Genomic DNA, 17,362 nt, shown 5'->3' with positions numbered 1-17,362 from the left:
CAAAGACACCCAGTCCAGCCTAACAGACTGTTGTGGAAAGTGCTGTTAGCGAGCACCGATGAAGGTTGGTAATGGCACACGAGGGGGTGAGTGGGCAGCACCACGCCCGACCGTCTTTGTCTTCACAGCGGCGATGTTTACGCACCGCACCGGGTACTCATTTGAGGCTGAGTCGACCTAGGGGAGGCCCAGAACCGGTTCAGATAATCGTCACCGGTGTTGGCTGTTAGCGGGAATCAAACTCGGGTCGCATGGCTTGTAGTACAGCGCGCTAACCACTACACCACCACCATCATCAACATCGCCATCATCAACATCACCATCATCAACATCACCATCATCAACATCACCATTAGCAACATCATCACCATTATGCCCTCTGTCTGGAAACTGGCAAAGTGCCCTCTTGATGGACGGACGTAAAATTCCCCGGGCAACGCGGTAGGTAAGCAGCTCGACGGCTCACTTCAATAACGGACGAACGACTGAGTAAATTAATGATTTCACGAGTAAGTGAAATAAGCGAATGAGTAAATGAATGAGTGAATTAATGATTGCGTGAAATTAATGAACGAGTGAATGAACGAGTACGTGAACGAGTGCGTGAATGAGTGCATGGATGAGTGCAGGAACACAAACCCCTTTGAGGATGTCCTCCTGGTTGTCGCTGTACTTCATGAAGAGCGTGATCTTCCAACTCGTGTCGCACTGCACCGAATTCACCTGCGCAACACGCACCGCAAACGGACCTAACGGATCTGCAAACGTACGATTCCGACCGCCAACTTTAGCCCGATCGCGTCTCACCAGTGCCGTGTCAGATTTCCCGTACGGCAGGGCGATCCTTCGCGTCGGAGAACGGCCCACGGAAGCTGCTACCGCAGAGCTACCTCTGAAGATCCCTTGAAGCGACTTGTAGTCCACACAGGAGGCGGTAGCCCACTCCCACCTGACCCTCTTGCTCAGAGAGTAATTCTCATGGCACGAAATCAAACTGATGCTCGTAACTCTCGGAGCGCAGAACTCAATGGAACGTGATGCCTTGTTTTGTGCGGTCATCGATGACCGGGCTGAGACCATCGACCCACTTGCACCTGGGAACCCAGTGTGATTCTCTGGGTCTCTACGCGAGTCTATGGATCGTTATGCGAGTCTATGGGTCTTTACGTGAGTCTGTCAGTCTCTAACCAAGCCGCTGGTGACGGGGCCCAGGTTTGCGCACAGCTGGCCGAATCCTGGATCAGAACCCAGGATCTCAGCGGTGCCGGTTGACTGCTCCAACGCCCGAGCCACCAGGCGACTTTAACAACGTAACAATCGACTCCGCGTCGTGCGTCTGCCCTCCTCCTGGCCGCGATTGCCGTGCCGAGGCGTGGATTCGGGGTGGCTGTGTTTGTTTGACGTTCCGAGCGAGCGCGCACCTCGTTGCTGCCGGGATTGTCCACGAGCTCGAAAGTGCTCGCGTGCAGCGGCTGCCCGGCGTTCACGGGGTTCAGCACCACCTTGTCTCCCACAACCACCTGGGGGCGGCACAGCCGGGCACGGCCAGGCACGGGGAGAGCACAACCGGTCACAACCGGTCACAACCGGTCACAACCGGTCACAACCGGTCACAACCGGTCACAACCAGGCACGGCCGGGCACAAATGGACACAAGCGGGCACAGCCGGACATAACCGTGCCCGGACGAACACAACCAGGCACAACTGCACAGACGCAACCGGGCACGGACGGGCACACAGCCAGACGACGACACTCAAGACGAGGGACGTCCAGGATTTGACGTCGAGCGAGACGCCGTCTGCCGCCCGCGCCGCGTCCCCCGCCCGTGACTCACGTTGTCGCCGGGCACGCGCAGCTTGTAGAAGGGCTGGATGTAGAACCACGAGCCCTCGTTGCCCGAGGGGTCCAGCATCACGCGCATCGCCTTCTTCTCCAGCAGCGCCGGCAGACGCTTGTTCACCGTCATGTACTTGTTGCTCTTCATGTGCAGCAGCTGGCGCACGCGCAAAGACCCCCCAACCCCCGTGCAGCCTTTAACAAGAAGCTGGGGCGAGTGCTGTTAGAAAGTGCTGCTGTCCGTTCCCCCCGCACCGCCGATTAGCACGGTTGGCTACGTACGGTGCGAAAGAAGGTCAACGTACGTACACGCATACGAGCAGCACCTGGGAAGGACGGCACGGTACACAATGGGGTGGGTGGCCAGAACCACACCCGGCCACTTTTGCCCCACTTGGTGGCGATGTGTACACATTGCACCCGGAACTCATTTAAAGCGGAGTTGACCTCGGGGAGACCCGGGACCGGTTCAGAATATCGTCACGGGTGTTGGCTGCCGTGAGCGGAAATTGAACTCGGGTCGCCGGGTTTGCAGCACAGCGCGCTAACCGCTTTGCTGCCGCTCGACGCGCGCATTCGCCACTAAGTGGCGGTGACGTCACCACGGCGCTTGTGCCAGGCTACGTGCACGTTGAAGCCAAGTGAAGTGTCGAACGCCCGCTGGCAGGAGGTCACGGGGAAGACCCAGGTGCCACGGGTCGACTGAAATGACTGGCAGATACATCCACTGCTGGATGAAGGCCTACCCGCGCCGCGGTCGGCGCTGTGATGGTTAATTGGCAGTAAGCGAGTCGCGGGACCGTGAGAGACGGTGATGACTCAGAGAGGCCTTCATCCCACAGCGGCTCGATCGTGGCTGACGACAACGATGACGACGAACACCCGGCAAGTACCTGCACCACGTTTCCGTACTGAACGACGTTTCCCAGCAGCTTTTTGTTCTCCGTGTCGTTTTGCTTCTTTTCAAGTTCCGCGGCGTGCTGCAACGAAACAAGACACGTCACCCGCCCGCCCACGCTCGCCAGCGTTATCGTTCGCGATGACGACCACGACGATTGGCAGTGCTCGGTCCAGGCGGTGCGCACGAAGGAACCGTGCCTGTTGGTGGCGGTTGGTTGGTGGTGGTTGGTGGTGGTGGTGGTTGGTGGTGGTGGTGCCTGGTGGTGGCGGTTGGTTGGTGGTGGTTGGTGGTGGTGGTTGGTGGTGGTGGTGGTGCCTGGTGGTGGCGGTTGGTTGGTGGTGGTTGGTGGTGGTGGTGGTTGGTGGTGGTGGTGCCTGGTGGTGGCGGTTGGTTGGTGGTGGTTGGTGGTGGTGGTGGTTGGTGGTGGTGGTGCCTGGTGGTGGCGGTTGGTTGGTGGTGGTTGGTGGTGGTGGTGGTTGGTGGTGGTGGTGGTGCCTGGTGGTGGCGGCGGTTGGTTGGTGGTGGTTGGTGGTGGTGGTGGTTGGTGGTGGTGGTGCCTGGTGGTGGCGGTTGGTTGGTGGTGGTTGGTGGTGGTGGTGGTGGTTGGTGGTGGTGGTGGTGCCTGGTGGTGGCAGTTGGTTGGTGGTGGTTGGTGGTGGTGGTGGTTGGTGGTGGTGCCTGGTGGTGGCGGTTGGTTGGTGGTGGTTGGTGGTGGTGGTGGTAGGTGGTGGTGGTGCCTGGTGGTGGCGGTTGGTTGGTGGTGGTTGGTGGTGGTGGTGGTGGTTGGTGGTGGTGGTGGTGCCTGGTGGTGGCGGTTGGTTGGTGGTGGTTGGTGGTGGTGGTGGTGGTTGGTGGTGGTGCCTGGTGGTGGCGGTTGGTTGGTGGTGGTTGGTGGTGGTGGTGGTGGTTGGTGGTGGTGCCTGGTGGTGGCGGTTGGTTGGTGGTGGTTGGTGGTGGTGGTGGTTGGTGGTGCCTGGTGGTGGCGGTTGGTTGGTGGTGGTTGGTTGGTGGTGGTTGGTGGTGGTGGTGGTGCCTGGTGGTGGCGGTTGGTTGGTGGTGGTTGAGGCGGGGGATTTGAATAAACTCGGCCGGATTCTTTCATCTGCCGCGCCGGGAGATGGAATCGAACCCGCGCCCTCACGCATTGCAAGTGGGTTTGATCCCTACCCTGACGCCTGCTGTCTATTTGGAGTTTGCGTGTCTCTCTCCCAGTGGTCTCGTGGATTTTTCTCTGGGTCCTCTGGTTTTTTTCCCTCCGCATTTAGAATCAACGTGCGTTCAGAGTATTTGGCTGCTATACATTTCCACACGATAAGCCACTTTGTTGATTTGTGGCCAGGGTGGTATCTGAAAAAGAGCTATATAGCTCAGTGGGCTATTACCTGCCAAAATAGAAAATTGTTTAGTTTAAATAGTTTTAGTGCTGCGGCGCCAACTTTTTGCTGTTTTTTTTTTATTTGGGCAACACTTTTTCACCGGGCAATTCCATAATAGCGACACGGCATTATACTAAAGTTACATAAATATTTCACCGTGCGAGCGCGAGTTTCTAGAACCAACCCCCCAACCCCCTTAATGGACAAACAGACGGACGGACGGAGTTGATGCATCTTTGCGTCCAACCTTGAGATGAACAAATCGAATCGCGCCAAAGGCTTGAGAACTTCTGGGAGGAGGGCGACGAGGGGTGAGCGGTCCCAACGGGGCTACGTTGAGAGCCGCTCACTCGTCAGGGAGTCGTGCAGAGGGGCCAGAGCCGTGTCAGGTTTTTTTGGGGGGTATTTGAGCCGGCTTTGCCCCCGGTCCTCCTGTGGAATTTTTAGAGCAACCGAACGGTTGCACTGTGACCCGTGCATCACAAGAAAATAATTTAATCAAGGCCAACGCTGAGTAGCGGGCTAGGGAGCACAACTTTAGCCAGACGCACGACACGGCAAATATTTAACTCGGGGCGGTGCAAATGCTTTTCACCGTAAGCTGCAAAGTCAGAAACGACCCCCCCTCTCTCCCGTTTCTCTTGTCGTCCGTTTGTTAAAAGCCATTTTTAACCGGGTGTGAATGTGTGTTTGTGTGCGCGTGTGTGTAGGGAGTGGAAGTGTGACCCGAGTTCGATTCCCGCTCACGGCCAACACCAGCGACAGTTATCTGAACCGGTGCTGGGCCTCCCCTAGGTCGACTCAGCCTCCTCAAATGAGTACTTGGTGGGGTGTGTAAACATCGCTACTGGGGAGACAAAGGCGGCTGGGTGTGGTACTGGCCACCCACCCCCTCGTGTAGTATGCCGGCCTTCATAGGTGCTTGCTAACCCCAATGTGTGTGCAGGGAGTGGTAGTGTAGGAGTTAGTGCGCTGTGCTACGAACCCAGTAACCCGAGCTCACGGCTAACACCAGCAACGGTTATTTGAACCGGTCCTGGGCCTCCCCTAGGTAGACTCAGCCTCAAATAAGTATCTGGTGCGGTGTGTAAACATCAGTATCACAGGGAGGGAAAGGGGGCCGCCAGGTCCGGTTCTCGCCACACCACCCCCTCGTGTGCCGTGCCGACCTTAATAGGTGCTCGCCAACAGCCCTGACAGTCTGCTTACAAGGCTGTACGGGGGAGCTTTGCCTTTGTATGCCCGAGTCCGTCTCTGTCACCTCCTGCCACGCGCGGTGGCAAGCCGCAGGAGGTGACATGCCCGAGAGGACGTCTACCGTGGAGATGGAGCGGGCGCTCGACGAGGGAATTCTGCGCGCCGCGAGAGCTCGGGGAGGCGCTCGCCCAGCGGCGGACAGGTCGCAGCCGACCACCACCGCGGCGGCACGGCTTTTTAAAACAACCGGCATTTGCATTCGCTTGCTCTGTCGCCATGCCACAGTTCCGTCCCACGTGTGCAGACCGACGCGCGCGCGTGCGAAGCGCGGGTGGTGTGTGCGCACACGCGCACGCAAGCGGCAGTGGCACGGCACGGCAGAGAAAAGGGAAACGACACGCGCTCGTGCGACGGGTTTGAGCGTGCGCGTGCGACGGGTTAGTCAGCCGGGGAGGAGGAAGTGTGCCGAGGCCCGATAGCGCCGCGGTCAACGGCACACGGCTTCTGCTCAAAAGCGCGCGTGGGTTCTAAAGCGTGTGAGAATGGCGAGCGTGTACATGAACGTGTGCGTGCGAGCGGTGAGTGTGCATACAGGATGAGTGTGCGCGTGCGCACGCGTGCCCGGGCATGCCGACTGCCCCCGTAGCTGCCAAATTACGTTTTATATTAATAATAAATAATTCTGCCACGCAAACCGCATGAATGGCGTTACCCTCCCCCCCCCAGCCTCGCCATTGCAATCGGCGCGAGGGTGAGATTTTTCCACTTAGCCCCAATGGGGTCGACGATCGATTTCATTCAGAAAAGCTAAGCAACCTACGCCCCTCCTGGAACTCTCGCAGCCTCCTAGCATTCACGAGCCCTGACGGGATCCCAAGGAGACTTCATTCCGTCTCAGCATTACCGCTAAACCCGGCGGAGTCCAACACTTGCCACAGCTTGACTCAAAAAACAACTAAATAATAAAAATTTTAATGTAGGCGAGAGGAACGCATCCACGTATTGGAAGCGTGGGAGTACCCACACTTTACCGCACCACACGCGAACCGCCAAACCGATAGCCGCGGCGGTGAACCCATATCCAGTGCACTGCTGGGTGGACAGTGGTGGTGGTGGTGGTTTGTGGTGGTTGGTGGTGGTTGGTGGTGGTTGGTGGTGGTGCCTGGTGGTGGTGCCTGGTGGTGGTTGGTGGTGGTGGTGGTTGGTGGTGGTGGTTGGTAGTGGTGGTGGTTGGTGGTGGTGGTGCCTGGTGGTGGTGGTGCCTGGTGGTGGCGGTTGGTTGGTGGTGGTTGAGGCGGGGGATTTGAATAAACTCGGCCGGATTCTTTCAGCTGCCGCGCCGGGAGATGGAATCGAACCCGCGCCCTCACGCATTGCAAGTGGGTTTGATCCCTACCCTGATGCCTGCTGTCTATTTGGAGTTTGCGTGTCTCTCTCCCAGTGGTCTCGTGGATTTTTCTCTGGGTCCTCTGGTTTTTTTCCAGCAGCGTGCCGCCCGTTTGTGCCGCCATGGGGAGACGTTACTCTCCAACCCACCGGCGTGCCGAACTAGTAGCTAATTGGCACGTCTTTTGCTTACGTGACAAACCTCGCTAAATTGGATGTGTCGGGTGATGGCGTGTTTAACGACACACACATTTATATTTACGCAATCTCACCCATAACATTGGTTGCAAAAGCCTACTCCTACGTGTTCAACTGCTGCCCAGAGATGGTATGGGTGGGTGGGGTTGCCTTGAAGCTGCCGAGTCAGCAACAACTTGCTGGTGGGCGAAGCTAAGCCCGGTGGGCGAAGGATTGTCGTCCTTCAGCTCAACAATTATCTGTTGCATCTTCAACAGTGCTGTAGGTCGCCGTTTGGCGTTTTGGGCCCCTTTTGTTGGGGATTTGAGGTGCCTGTGCTCGGCAACTGTGGTTTAAAACAAACAAAAGTGAGAGTATCTTTTACGATTCGCTTATGTATTTTGAATTTGTTTGAGTTAAAAAACTGAAATGATGCTTAGAAAGGCTAAAGATGTGTACATCCTTTTTTCTGAAAACGTCAATTCTACTGCCAAACAGCGGCTCAGCGGTTGCGCGTTCGACGCTTGGTGCAGAGATTCGAATCCAGTGGCCCCCCTGGTTACTACTACACATCCGTTAACCCTAAGAATAAGAATAATAATACTACTACTACTATGTGCCGTCTGCTCCACTCACAGTGGACGTTAAAGATCCCGTGATGTAATTCGCAAAGAGTCGGCCGCAGTGTGCCACTGGCGTCCAAACTTGTCACATTCGAGAACGACACCGCAAATCACTCGAGCGAGATTCCACACACACACAGCAGCAGCAGCAGCAGCGGCGGCAATCACTGCCGGGCCCCCTACTGGCAGCAGACTCACTCCCCCCGCCCCAGGTAACTCTCGCGAATTCGCAGCTGCTGAAGCTTTATAAACGTAAAACCGGACGTGCGAGTGTGATTTCGTTGCATATCAGGTTTTTGTTTCCAGGACACCCTTGAGAATTCATCGAATTTGCTCAGCAAATGGGAGGAGAGGTTGGCGGTGGTGAATCATTACCATGCCTGGGTACAAAAATGTGCCCCCACCACCAAAGACAAAGATCCCCCGTATAGCCTTAACAGACTGTTGGGTGTGAAGTGCTGTGAGCGACCCTCAAATGAGTGCCTGGTGCGGTGTAAACATCGCCACTGGGGAGACAAAGGCGGTAGGGTGTGGTGCCGGCCACCCACCCCCTCGTGTGCCGTGCCGGCCTTCATAGGTGCTTGCCCCCACCACCGCCACCACCACCACAACAAACATGCCTGGCGTATACAATTATATAATTCGCTTGGTCATTCATCCAGACGTGACGGCCAGCCAGCAGGGAGCACTCTGACGTGAAGTCCGGTACCGTACGGGCTGCAACCTGCTCCCCAGATAAGATCGGAGTGAGCGGCTCCCCACTTGCAAAGTTCAAAGTTCAAATCCTAATTGGGGGTTGACTCAGCCCATCATCCCTCCGGTCCGGGGGTTGATAAAACGAGTGCCACTTTGGGCGGAGAAGTCGGCAGCGGTTGGCCTATGGAGAGACTTGACCCCCCCCTCTGCCCCCGGCTCGAATGCGCCGGTGGAAAACCACCCGCACCTGGCACGGCTCAGTTGTGGAGGTGGAAAATCATCTGGACCTGGCACGGCTCAGTTGTGCCAGTGAAAATCATCTGGACCTGGCACGGCTCGGATGCGGCGATGGAAAACCACCCGCACCTGGCACGGCTCAGATGTGGAGGTGGAAAACCACCCGCACCTGGCACGGCTCAGTTGTGGAGGTGGAAGAGAGGCAACTGCAGTGGCGGTGGAAGGGCGATCGTGCGGATCACTCACGTGGAGCTTCTTGAGAAGAGCCGGGTCGGTGTTGGCCCCGGCCTTGGCCGCGTTCCAAAACTGCTTCTGCGCGGAGTAGCGATTCATCGGGCATATCTTGAAGAGGCAGTCTGAGGCGGGAGACCGACCAGCACGTGGCAGCAGGGGGGGTGGAGGGAAACAAGCGCAAGGTGCTGTTATCAACCGGAGGCCCGTAGCAGCGATACAAATAATAATAATACATCTGTCTGGCCACGACGCAGTGAACGCACATGGCACCAGGTACTCGGTTTAAACCGAAGCAAGCCTAGGAGGAGGCTGCAATGATAGCCGAGTCGAGATTTTCACCCGAGCCAACAGATTCAGTACATTGCTCTCTCTCGCACACACAGACACACACAGACCCTTGTACAGACTGCGGCGTTGGGGCAGGTGGTGTTCGCAGGTACCTACGAAGGCCAACACCGCAGCAGGCAATGTAAGGTCTGGTTTAGATCGCACTCGCCACTCATGATGGCCACGATCGGCAAGCGAACTCAGGTCCCCGGGTTCATTGCGCAGTGTCTTAACCACCGCGGCAAAACGCAAAGAACCCCCACACAGTTTTTAATGAACCGTCGGGGGCAAGTGCTGTTAGCGTGCACCAATTAAGGATGGCACAACGCACGAGGGGGTGAGTGGCCAGCACCACGCCTGCTGCCACCGTCTCCCCAATGCCCACGTCGACACACTGCAGTCGGTGCCCATGCAGGGCAGAGTTGACCGCCGAGGGGAGGCCACGACACACAACACACACAACACACACTCCTGTGTAGCCGATGCAGACCGCTGGATTGAGCAAATGACGTTACTGAGCACCGATTGAGGCCATGGCGTGGACAGCACCGCATCACCCCCAAGCAGCTACATGCACACAATGCCAGGTAAGCATTTATGGAGGAGTCGAATTGCGATTGGGAAGGCCAAGCCCTGGACGTACGTGACTCGCCACTCCTGTCAGCCGTGACCAGGAATCGAACTCAGCTCCCTGGGTTCAAAGTTGAGCGCCATAGCCACTGTGGGTGTCGCTGTTCGCACGCATTAATCAGGGGACGGGGCAACCTATTCCTTGCCAAAGGCCAAATAGGATGCTCAAACATCTTTTGGCGGAGCCACACATTAGCACAACCCCGCCGCCGGCGTTATCTCCGATGAAAACGCATAAAATAGCGTGGCAAGTCAACCCTGAAAGGAGAGGGCCTTGCGGTGACAGCAGTGCCTTGAGTACGGCGCTAAAATTCTAAACGCGGTGATGTTACCAGGTTGGCGGAAACCACCCCCCCACCCCCGCCCCCCATCAGTGCGGCCAAGACGCAAGCAGTGAGGAACAAGTGTCGTCTTGTGGGCCGTTGTTAGTGGGCAGGCCTCGCGTGGCCGTGGGCTGCCCCGTGGCCTCGTAGTCCATGGGCTGCCCGTGGCCTCGTGGTCCATGGGCTGCCCCCCCCCCCCCACCAACACGACGCTCAAGCACCGCGCGCTCCCCCAGCACCCTCGCTCGGAGATTGCTCCAAGCGTCGGGTGGCCGATGACGCCACCACACGCCGCCGGCACGCGACGCACAGCCTTGCCGTTTGGGCCACAATGTCGCCTACAACACCGGGCAACCACTCCCCCGCTCCCCCCCCCAGAAAACCCACGCACCGCAGCCCCACGTCTCCCTTCCCACGCACCCTCGCGTCCCCCCCCTGTTCCTCAGCGTGCTCCTTCCGTGTCCTGACACAACCCATCGCAGGAAAACGAAATGACCCAAATGCTGTTTCTCAATCACGGAGCTGCTTGACGGAGCTGCTTGTTGTGACCGCGCGTGCAAGCATGCGAGCCGTGCTTTTATGCAATTACGCTCGCCTTGCGTGCGTTCATGTTTTCCTTACGCGAACGTTTGCGCGCGTTCGCCTTTTCAGTTTTATCTTCGTACGAGGAAGTTTTTTACGTTTTAAATCCACGCATATTATACTTGCCACGGCGCACGCTGGTTCAGGGCAATGGACACTGTAGGTATGTTGAACGTCTTTCGGGACGTGGGTTGCGCACGGAGCCAACCGTGCGTCGGAAGGACAACAAACTATACACAAAAAGCAGGTGGAAAAAAAAATTCAACCGAAATTATTGAAAAGTGCATAAAAAGCGTTCCAGACGTCCGCAGAAGCGCATCTGAAAGCGTCACGTTGACCGATGAGGAGAGGTGGCCTTGGGCAGGATACGTCGTGAGCAGGGCTGATAAGACACCTAATACACGAAGAACCCAGAAATCCAAGTTCAATTAAGTTATGTTCAGTCTATAAGTGGGATCTTTGTGTATGTCTGTTTGAAAGTGTGGCAGTGTATGTGTGTGTAAGTGTTTTCCAAGGTTCACATAAGTGGCGATTATCTAAACCGGTCCTGGCCATCCCCTAGGTCGACTCGGCCTTAAACGAGTACTTGGTACGATGTGGGGAGACAAGGGATAGGCGGTGGCGTGGGATCTTTGTCTGTGCGTGTATCAGCCAGTGTCTCTGTGTGTGTATTTCTTTGTCTGTAAGTGTTTACAAATATGAAGGAGCTGCCACATTCCTCGGTGCGACTGAACTTTGCCGACGTTGGGCCAACGTTGAAGCAACATCGGCATGTTTCTAGGGTTCTCACCAATGCCGTGTGGTACATGAAATAAAACCAACATAGTCACGGCCAAACTCATTAGAAAACATTTCTTTGGCCAGAGAAAGCATGGGAGAGCGTTAAAAACAACACTGCCAGCATCCATCTGCAGAGCGTCGGCCTAAACAGAAACTCGATCTTTAAACATAATAACGAAACACTGGCGTGGCACGCTCGCGATATTAATGAGAACGGAGACCCTCCAGCCGACTCGAAGTAGCAAAAAAAACGACAAGATTCGTTTCTCGTTACGTAACGCTTACACGTCGCCGTGGGAGTTAGCGAATGTTACTGGCGCCGTGTTTGCACAAACGAGAAGCTGCCCCAAACGGGAGGCGTATTTACTTTTCAGTCGGGGAGTGTTAGTTTTAGACAGAGTACTGTCGTCTTTAATGCGGCGAATCGCATCTCTCACACATCTCTCACAATTGCCCGAGGAACCACAGACGGGCTTGGAAGGGAGCGGCCGGGCGGTGAGCCGGCGTCAGCAACAGTTGCCCGAGCTCCTGCCGGCCTCTATATATCGAGGTGTTTTCTGGCCAATTGACGAGAGCGCGACGGACGTGTCGGAGGAAACCGGAGCACACGGAGGAAACGCCACGGGTGCGAGCGGCCAACAAAGACTCTTATCTCATGCAGCAGGGACAGATAATATTAGTCTGCACTTTGCGGGACCGCCTTCTCCAGGAGAGCCACTGTATGACACCTCAATGCCCACGGGGAGGCAGTTGGAACAGATGGAAATTAGTCCGTACTTGCTGTCGGACATGGACGGGACAATTTGCGACAAACCCATCGACAGGAAGCGGCGCCGACGACTCCGTCGGAATTGTCGCGACTTGGGGCCGCGATGCAAATGAGCGGCCTCTAGCGGCTGCAGGGGTCACACGAACCGATTACGTACGACGACAACAACGCAGGCCAGCACTCGTCACCCGTGTTCAGACGGGGGGGCCACTCTCGTCGATATGACATCCGCGTCAGGGCCGCCACGCATCTGAAACCATTTGGGGTTTGACAGCACGATGATGGCGGCGTTTTCACATTTGTGTATTGTCAGGGGCCGCACGTCAGGGGCCGCACTAAAGGCCACCGGGGGCCACCAGGGGCCCACGGGGCCTTGCCGGCACGACTCGATGCGCGCGTCGCCATCGTAGGGGAAGCGACGCTTGTGCACTTTCGCATCTTCCGTTAGCATTTGGCGTCAATGCCAGTAGAGAACGGCGGTGGCGGGGAGCGCAGATGTGGCAACGTGGCAGAGAACAGTGCGACTGGGCACGGAATGGCGGCCAAGGGAGGGGAACGCGCCCGTGAGGGAGAGGTGGTAATACAGACGGAGCGATGACATCAGTTCTTGTGCAGGAGTGAGGCTGGACTGTGGCACTGCTAGTACATGAAGGATGGGGAGATTTTGGATAGGGGACCTTCATCCAGTAGATCATGACCGATGCTGCGGATGGTAACGCAGCTGTATAGGGCCTGTAGAGCTTGTTTCCACAGACTAGTGTAGGACCCTGACTTGTGTGGCCTGTACCATAGACTCACACAGGAACCACAGACTCGCACAGGAACCACAGACTCGCACAAGAACCACAGGCTCGCACAGGAACCACAGACTCGCACAGGAACCACAGACTCGCACAGGAACCACAGACTCGCACAGGAACCACAGAATCACACAGGATCCACAGAATCACACAGGAACCACAGACTCACACAGGAACCACAGACTCGCACAGGAACCACAGACTCACACAGGAACCACAGACTCACACAGGAACCACAGACTCGCACAGGAACCACAGACTCGCACAGGAACCACAGACTCGCACAGGAACCACAGACTCGCACAGGAACCACAGACTCACACAGGAACCACAGACTCACACAGGAACCACAGACTCACACAGGAACCACAGACTCACACAGGAACCACAGACTCACACAGGAACCACAGACTCACACAGGAACCACAGGCTCACACAGGAACCAGACTCACACAGGAACCACAGACTCGCACAGGAACCACAAATTCACACAGGAACCACACCCGCACAGGAACCACAGACTCACACATGACCCATATACTCACATAAGACCCATGAATTTATATAGAACTCACTTTAAAAAGGCACAGACGGACAGAGTTAATGCAATAACGCTGTCAATCTCAGTTGGAAAGCATTTAAATGAAACCAGATTCAGTGCGAATCAAGGTTTCAGGCAAACCCGTTGACCCCACGCTCATCGGCTTTCATAACAAGATCAGAGTAACCTTGTGATTCACGCATGACATGACATTTAAGCAATAAAAACGTCACGTTTTAGTTTATTTCATTTATCAAGAACCTTGAGCATTTGTCAAGAATCCTTAAAAATATGAAGTTGCCAGCGTAATACAAAATAAACCCCTACAAAGTTAATATTAAGAATAAAAGTACGATAACTATATTAGACACGTACAGCCCTTCGTGAAATCAACTGGCAGATGATGGCCTCCTCGTATCGTGGCGTTTGCGGGGGGAGGGGGGGTTGCATGACCATACTTCACCAAGCTGGTCAGCGAGGACTGGCGAAGGAGATGGGGGTCCTATACCAGTTCAGTTATCATTTTGGCACCGATGTGCGCCGTCGGTCGGGAATCGAACTCGGGTGGCTCAAGTTCATAGCGCAGTGCGCTGGACACTGCGGCAACCACTCTGCCCCAAATAAAATAGAAAAAAAAAATCACAATATTTAACACAGCAATGCCACACGGAGTGTCGAGAATAATTTTCAGGAGGGTTCCTGCGTTTTGGATGCTTGGCCAATTGCATAAATGAAGAGCGTTTGGTTTGATTGTGGGAGAACCCAGAGAGGGTACAACCCAGATGGCTGGGTTGAGAGGGAACACCACGTACGAAGGAAAAAGGCGTTGAATGTGGAATCACTGGGGTGGAGTCCGAGAGGCAGGGCCAGACAGAGGTGGTGGCTTCAAAGTGACGAGCCGGGGATGTGAAGGACCTGCGGGCGGTGGACGTGGAGACGATGGCCCAGAACAGGAGTGAGCGGGGAGTGAGCGGGGAGTGAGCGGAGAGCGACGCGCAGAAAGACAAGAGCCCACAACGGTGGGGAAATAATGTCAGGAAGAAAAAAAAGAATTACGAACTCGATTTTCTCATTAAATATATTATCTCCGCGCCGCTGCCACAGCGGCGTAACGGGTAAAGCAGTGGGCTCGCAGTCCACAGGGCGCCGGTTTGATTTCCTTCCCGAGGCGCGGCCAGTTGAGACAAATGAGCAAGTCGCGCGTTGGTGGGGTAAAGTGCGAGTAACTCGCACCTCTCCCGAGACAACTTCGCCATCGTGTGCAAAGTCGGCCAGACCGCACTCCCCGCTAGAGCCGGCCCCTTCCATCAGCAGCGGCGCAATTGCAGGGCTGTCCCTTTACCTGTTGTGCATGACAGCGCCGGCGAGTGCTCGCGATGACATCGCACCCACAGACGAAGGCATGCCGCGCTGGCGGGGCGCCCAGGACGCGCCGTCTCCGCCAGACCAGTTTATCTTGTTTTGAGAGTCCGACTTTGTTTTCACTTTTAATCTGGCGCTCCCCCGAATGAGCGGCGAGTTCGGCAACGCTGCCATCAGCGCCGCCGCAACCTCGTGCCTGCGCTGCCCTGCTGCTCACGCGCCGTCCTTAATGTTTCGTGTGCGCTCGCTTGGACGCTTTCGTTGGCACGCTGCTGAGGCCGATGTAACAATCGTACGCGCTCGTTGTTAGTTTGAAATGTGTACAAAAAAAAAGTCGAGTTTCCGCGTTGCTACGATGCATTTGTGGGTACGTACAACATTTGAGCGGCGTAAGCAATGCGAACTGGATCCAACTGGGAGTTATGTAAATGCGAAGTTGTTGAGTAAATATCATGGGCAGAACTAAATGGAAGGAAGGTCATGATTGCCAATGTCTTTGAGAAAGGACACGGCAGAGAGAGAGAGATGCACGGAGCAGTCTTTGATGATGAATCATAATATAAAGTCCATTTATCAATCCGCTGCTGGATGGATGAAGACTGACTCTGAGTTAAACTGTGTACTTTTCCACACCGAAGTTGAATAACGTTGATCACCTACCGCACCTCCGCTCGGCAGGGTTGGCTACGTGTGGTGCGAAAGGCGTTCAACATGCATACGGACAAAAAGGTTATTCTTACCTGCCTACTTACCTGCATAACCTCCTCATCTACCAACCCCCCTCCTTCCCTCCACTCACCTACGTGCCAACACGACCTGCTTCCGTACCTACCTACGTAGCCGTGCAATGTCGGGTCGCCGGGTTGATAGCACTATGCTTACCTCCCTCCAACTCGCTCTGCAGCCTTTCACAATATTTGTGCAATGTGGATACCTTTCAAAGCACTTTCCAGGCTAAATACCTGCTTAGCTTCAGAAAATCTGAAGAAATTAGTCGCATCCCGCGCAATATTACTCGCTGGTCTGGAGCGATGGTGCCCTGGTGAATAATTGTTACAAATAGGATTTAACCCCTTAGCAATTATTATTATGAATGCACAGGCCCCGGCGAGCACACGAATGGCGAGTGACATCTGAAGCGATCCCATGCCACGGCCGCTTCAGCAAACCCGCACGCACCGACCGTCGCGGCGAAGTCGTCCGGTCAAACAGGCCGACACGGCGTGGGAACAACAACGTCCAGCGGTGGATTGACAAAGGGGGCTCGAAAAATGTGGGTGAAGATTTGACAACTTGGAAAATGACACCACAGGCTACTCAGTTTGTATTCACCGTGGCACCACAGTGGCGAAATGTTAACTACCTCGCCTGGTATACAGGAGGGTGTGAGTTCGATCCCGACACTGACGCCTGCTGTACATGTGGAGTTGGCATGTCTCTCTCCCCGTGGCCGCGTGGATTTTTTTCTCTGGGTCCTCCAGTTTTTCCATCCACATTTTTAGAAACACGCGTTTAGAGAATTTGGCTGCAAAAAAGTCCACGTGACGATGAGCCACTTCGTCGAGCTGAAAAAGAGCTGCATAGCTCAGTGGGCCCTACGCGGTAAAATAAAAAATAGTTTATAGTTCTTAAATAGTTTAGTTTACAAAGCAATCACCGCCCCCATTACCGGCAGCGGACTAATGTCCCCACGAGGTCACCGGTTACACAAAGTCAAATTGAACCCTGACACTTAAAAAGTATTTCAATTGGTATTATTTATTTTGTATTACAGTATTCTCACCTCCTGTGTGCACCGGGCATGCAAGGGCGAACGGATGTTCTGGTTATTGCGCAATGCTTTGGAATTTGACGGCACTGCCTACATTAGTTTCTTAACAGCATTCGTATGTACGTAGTATGCGCGCACACACACGCACACACACACACAACAACAACCGCCATTCGCCACTAAGTGGCGGTGACGTCACCACGTCGCTTGTGCCAGGCCATGTGCACCTTGAAGCCAAGTGAAGTGTCGAACGCCCACTCGCAGGAGGTCACGGGGCAGACCCAGATGCCACGGGTCGACTGACTGAGACGACTGGCTGATACACCACCTTTGCCCTCTACTGTGCCAACTTGCTGTGCTTTATCCACCCGGCGCTCCGCTCGTTGTTGCGAGCGTCACTCCTCCGCCCACCGTTGTTGTTGGAGGACGACTGCCTCCAACTGCCCAGTAGCGTCCTTCACGAGCCTCCTCCACAGAGGCCCATCTTGACACCGCTGGTACCGGTCATCGGCAAGTCCACTCAGCTCCACATCCTCCTGTACCACATCACTCCATCTCTTCTCTAGCCTGTGCCGCGCCCGTTTAGCCCCCTCCATCCGGCCGAACAAAAGCTGTTTAGGCATGTGGTGGCTGGGCATGCGGGCTACATGGCCCAGCCAACGCAGGCTTGCCTGCCGGAGGAGCTCACCGATTGGACTTTGTCCAGATCTTTCAAGGATTTGTGAGCTCCTCACACAATCCAGCCTGGTTAAACCCAGGATGGATCATAGGCAGGCCAGCCGAAATGTTTCTAACCGGCAAAGATGTTCCA

The 17,362-nt window shown here is 55.4% G+C and overlaps 1 protein-coding gene across 1 annotated transcript in view; it reads right to left on the bottom strand.

Moving 5' to 3' along the window:
• Nucleotides 1-17,362, bottom strand: part of LOC144731755 (inositol 1,4,5-trisphosphate-gated calcium channel ITPR1-like) — a 79,852-nt gene that overhangs the window by 45,251 nt on the left and 17,239 nt on the right. Inside the window, exons 3-7 of the mRNA XM_078612973.1 lie at nt 8,679-8,788; nt 2,733-2,819; nt 1,838-1,996; nt 1,422-1,520; nt 640-723 (exon numbers count right to left, since the gene is read on the bottom strand). Coding sequence (XP_078469099.1) covers nt 640-723; nt 1,422-1,520; nt 1,838-1,996; nt 2,733-2,819; nt 8,679-8,788 — 539 coding nt within the window. The remainder of the gene's footprint in view (nt 1-639; nt 724-1,421; nt 1,521-1,837; nt 1,997-2,732; nt 2,820-8,678; nt 8,789-17,362) is intronic.

Source organism: Lampetra planeri, chromosome 40 (genome assembly GCF_965212315.1).
Source record: "Lampetra planeri chromosome 40, kcLamPlan1.2.h2, whole genome shotgun sequence".
Taxonomy (NCBI): Eukaryota; Metazoa; Chordata; class Hyperoartia; order Petromyzontiformes; family Petromyzontidae; genus Lampetra; species Lampetra planeri.
Note: the sequence above shows the minus strand (reverse complement) of the source record. Positions and strands in the feature narration are given on the sequence as shown.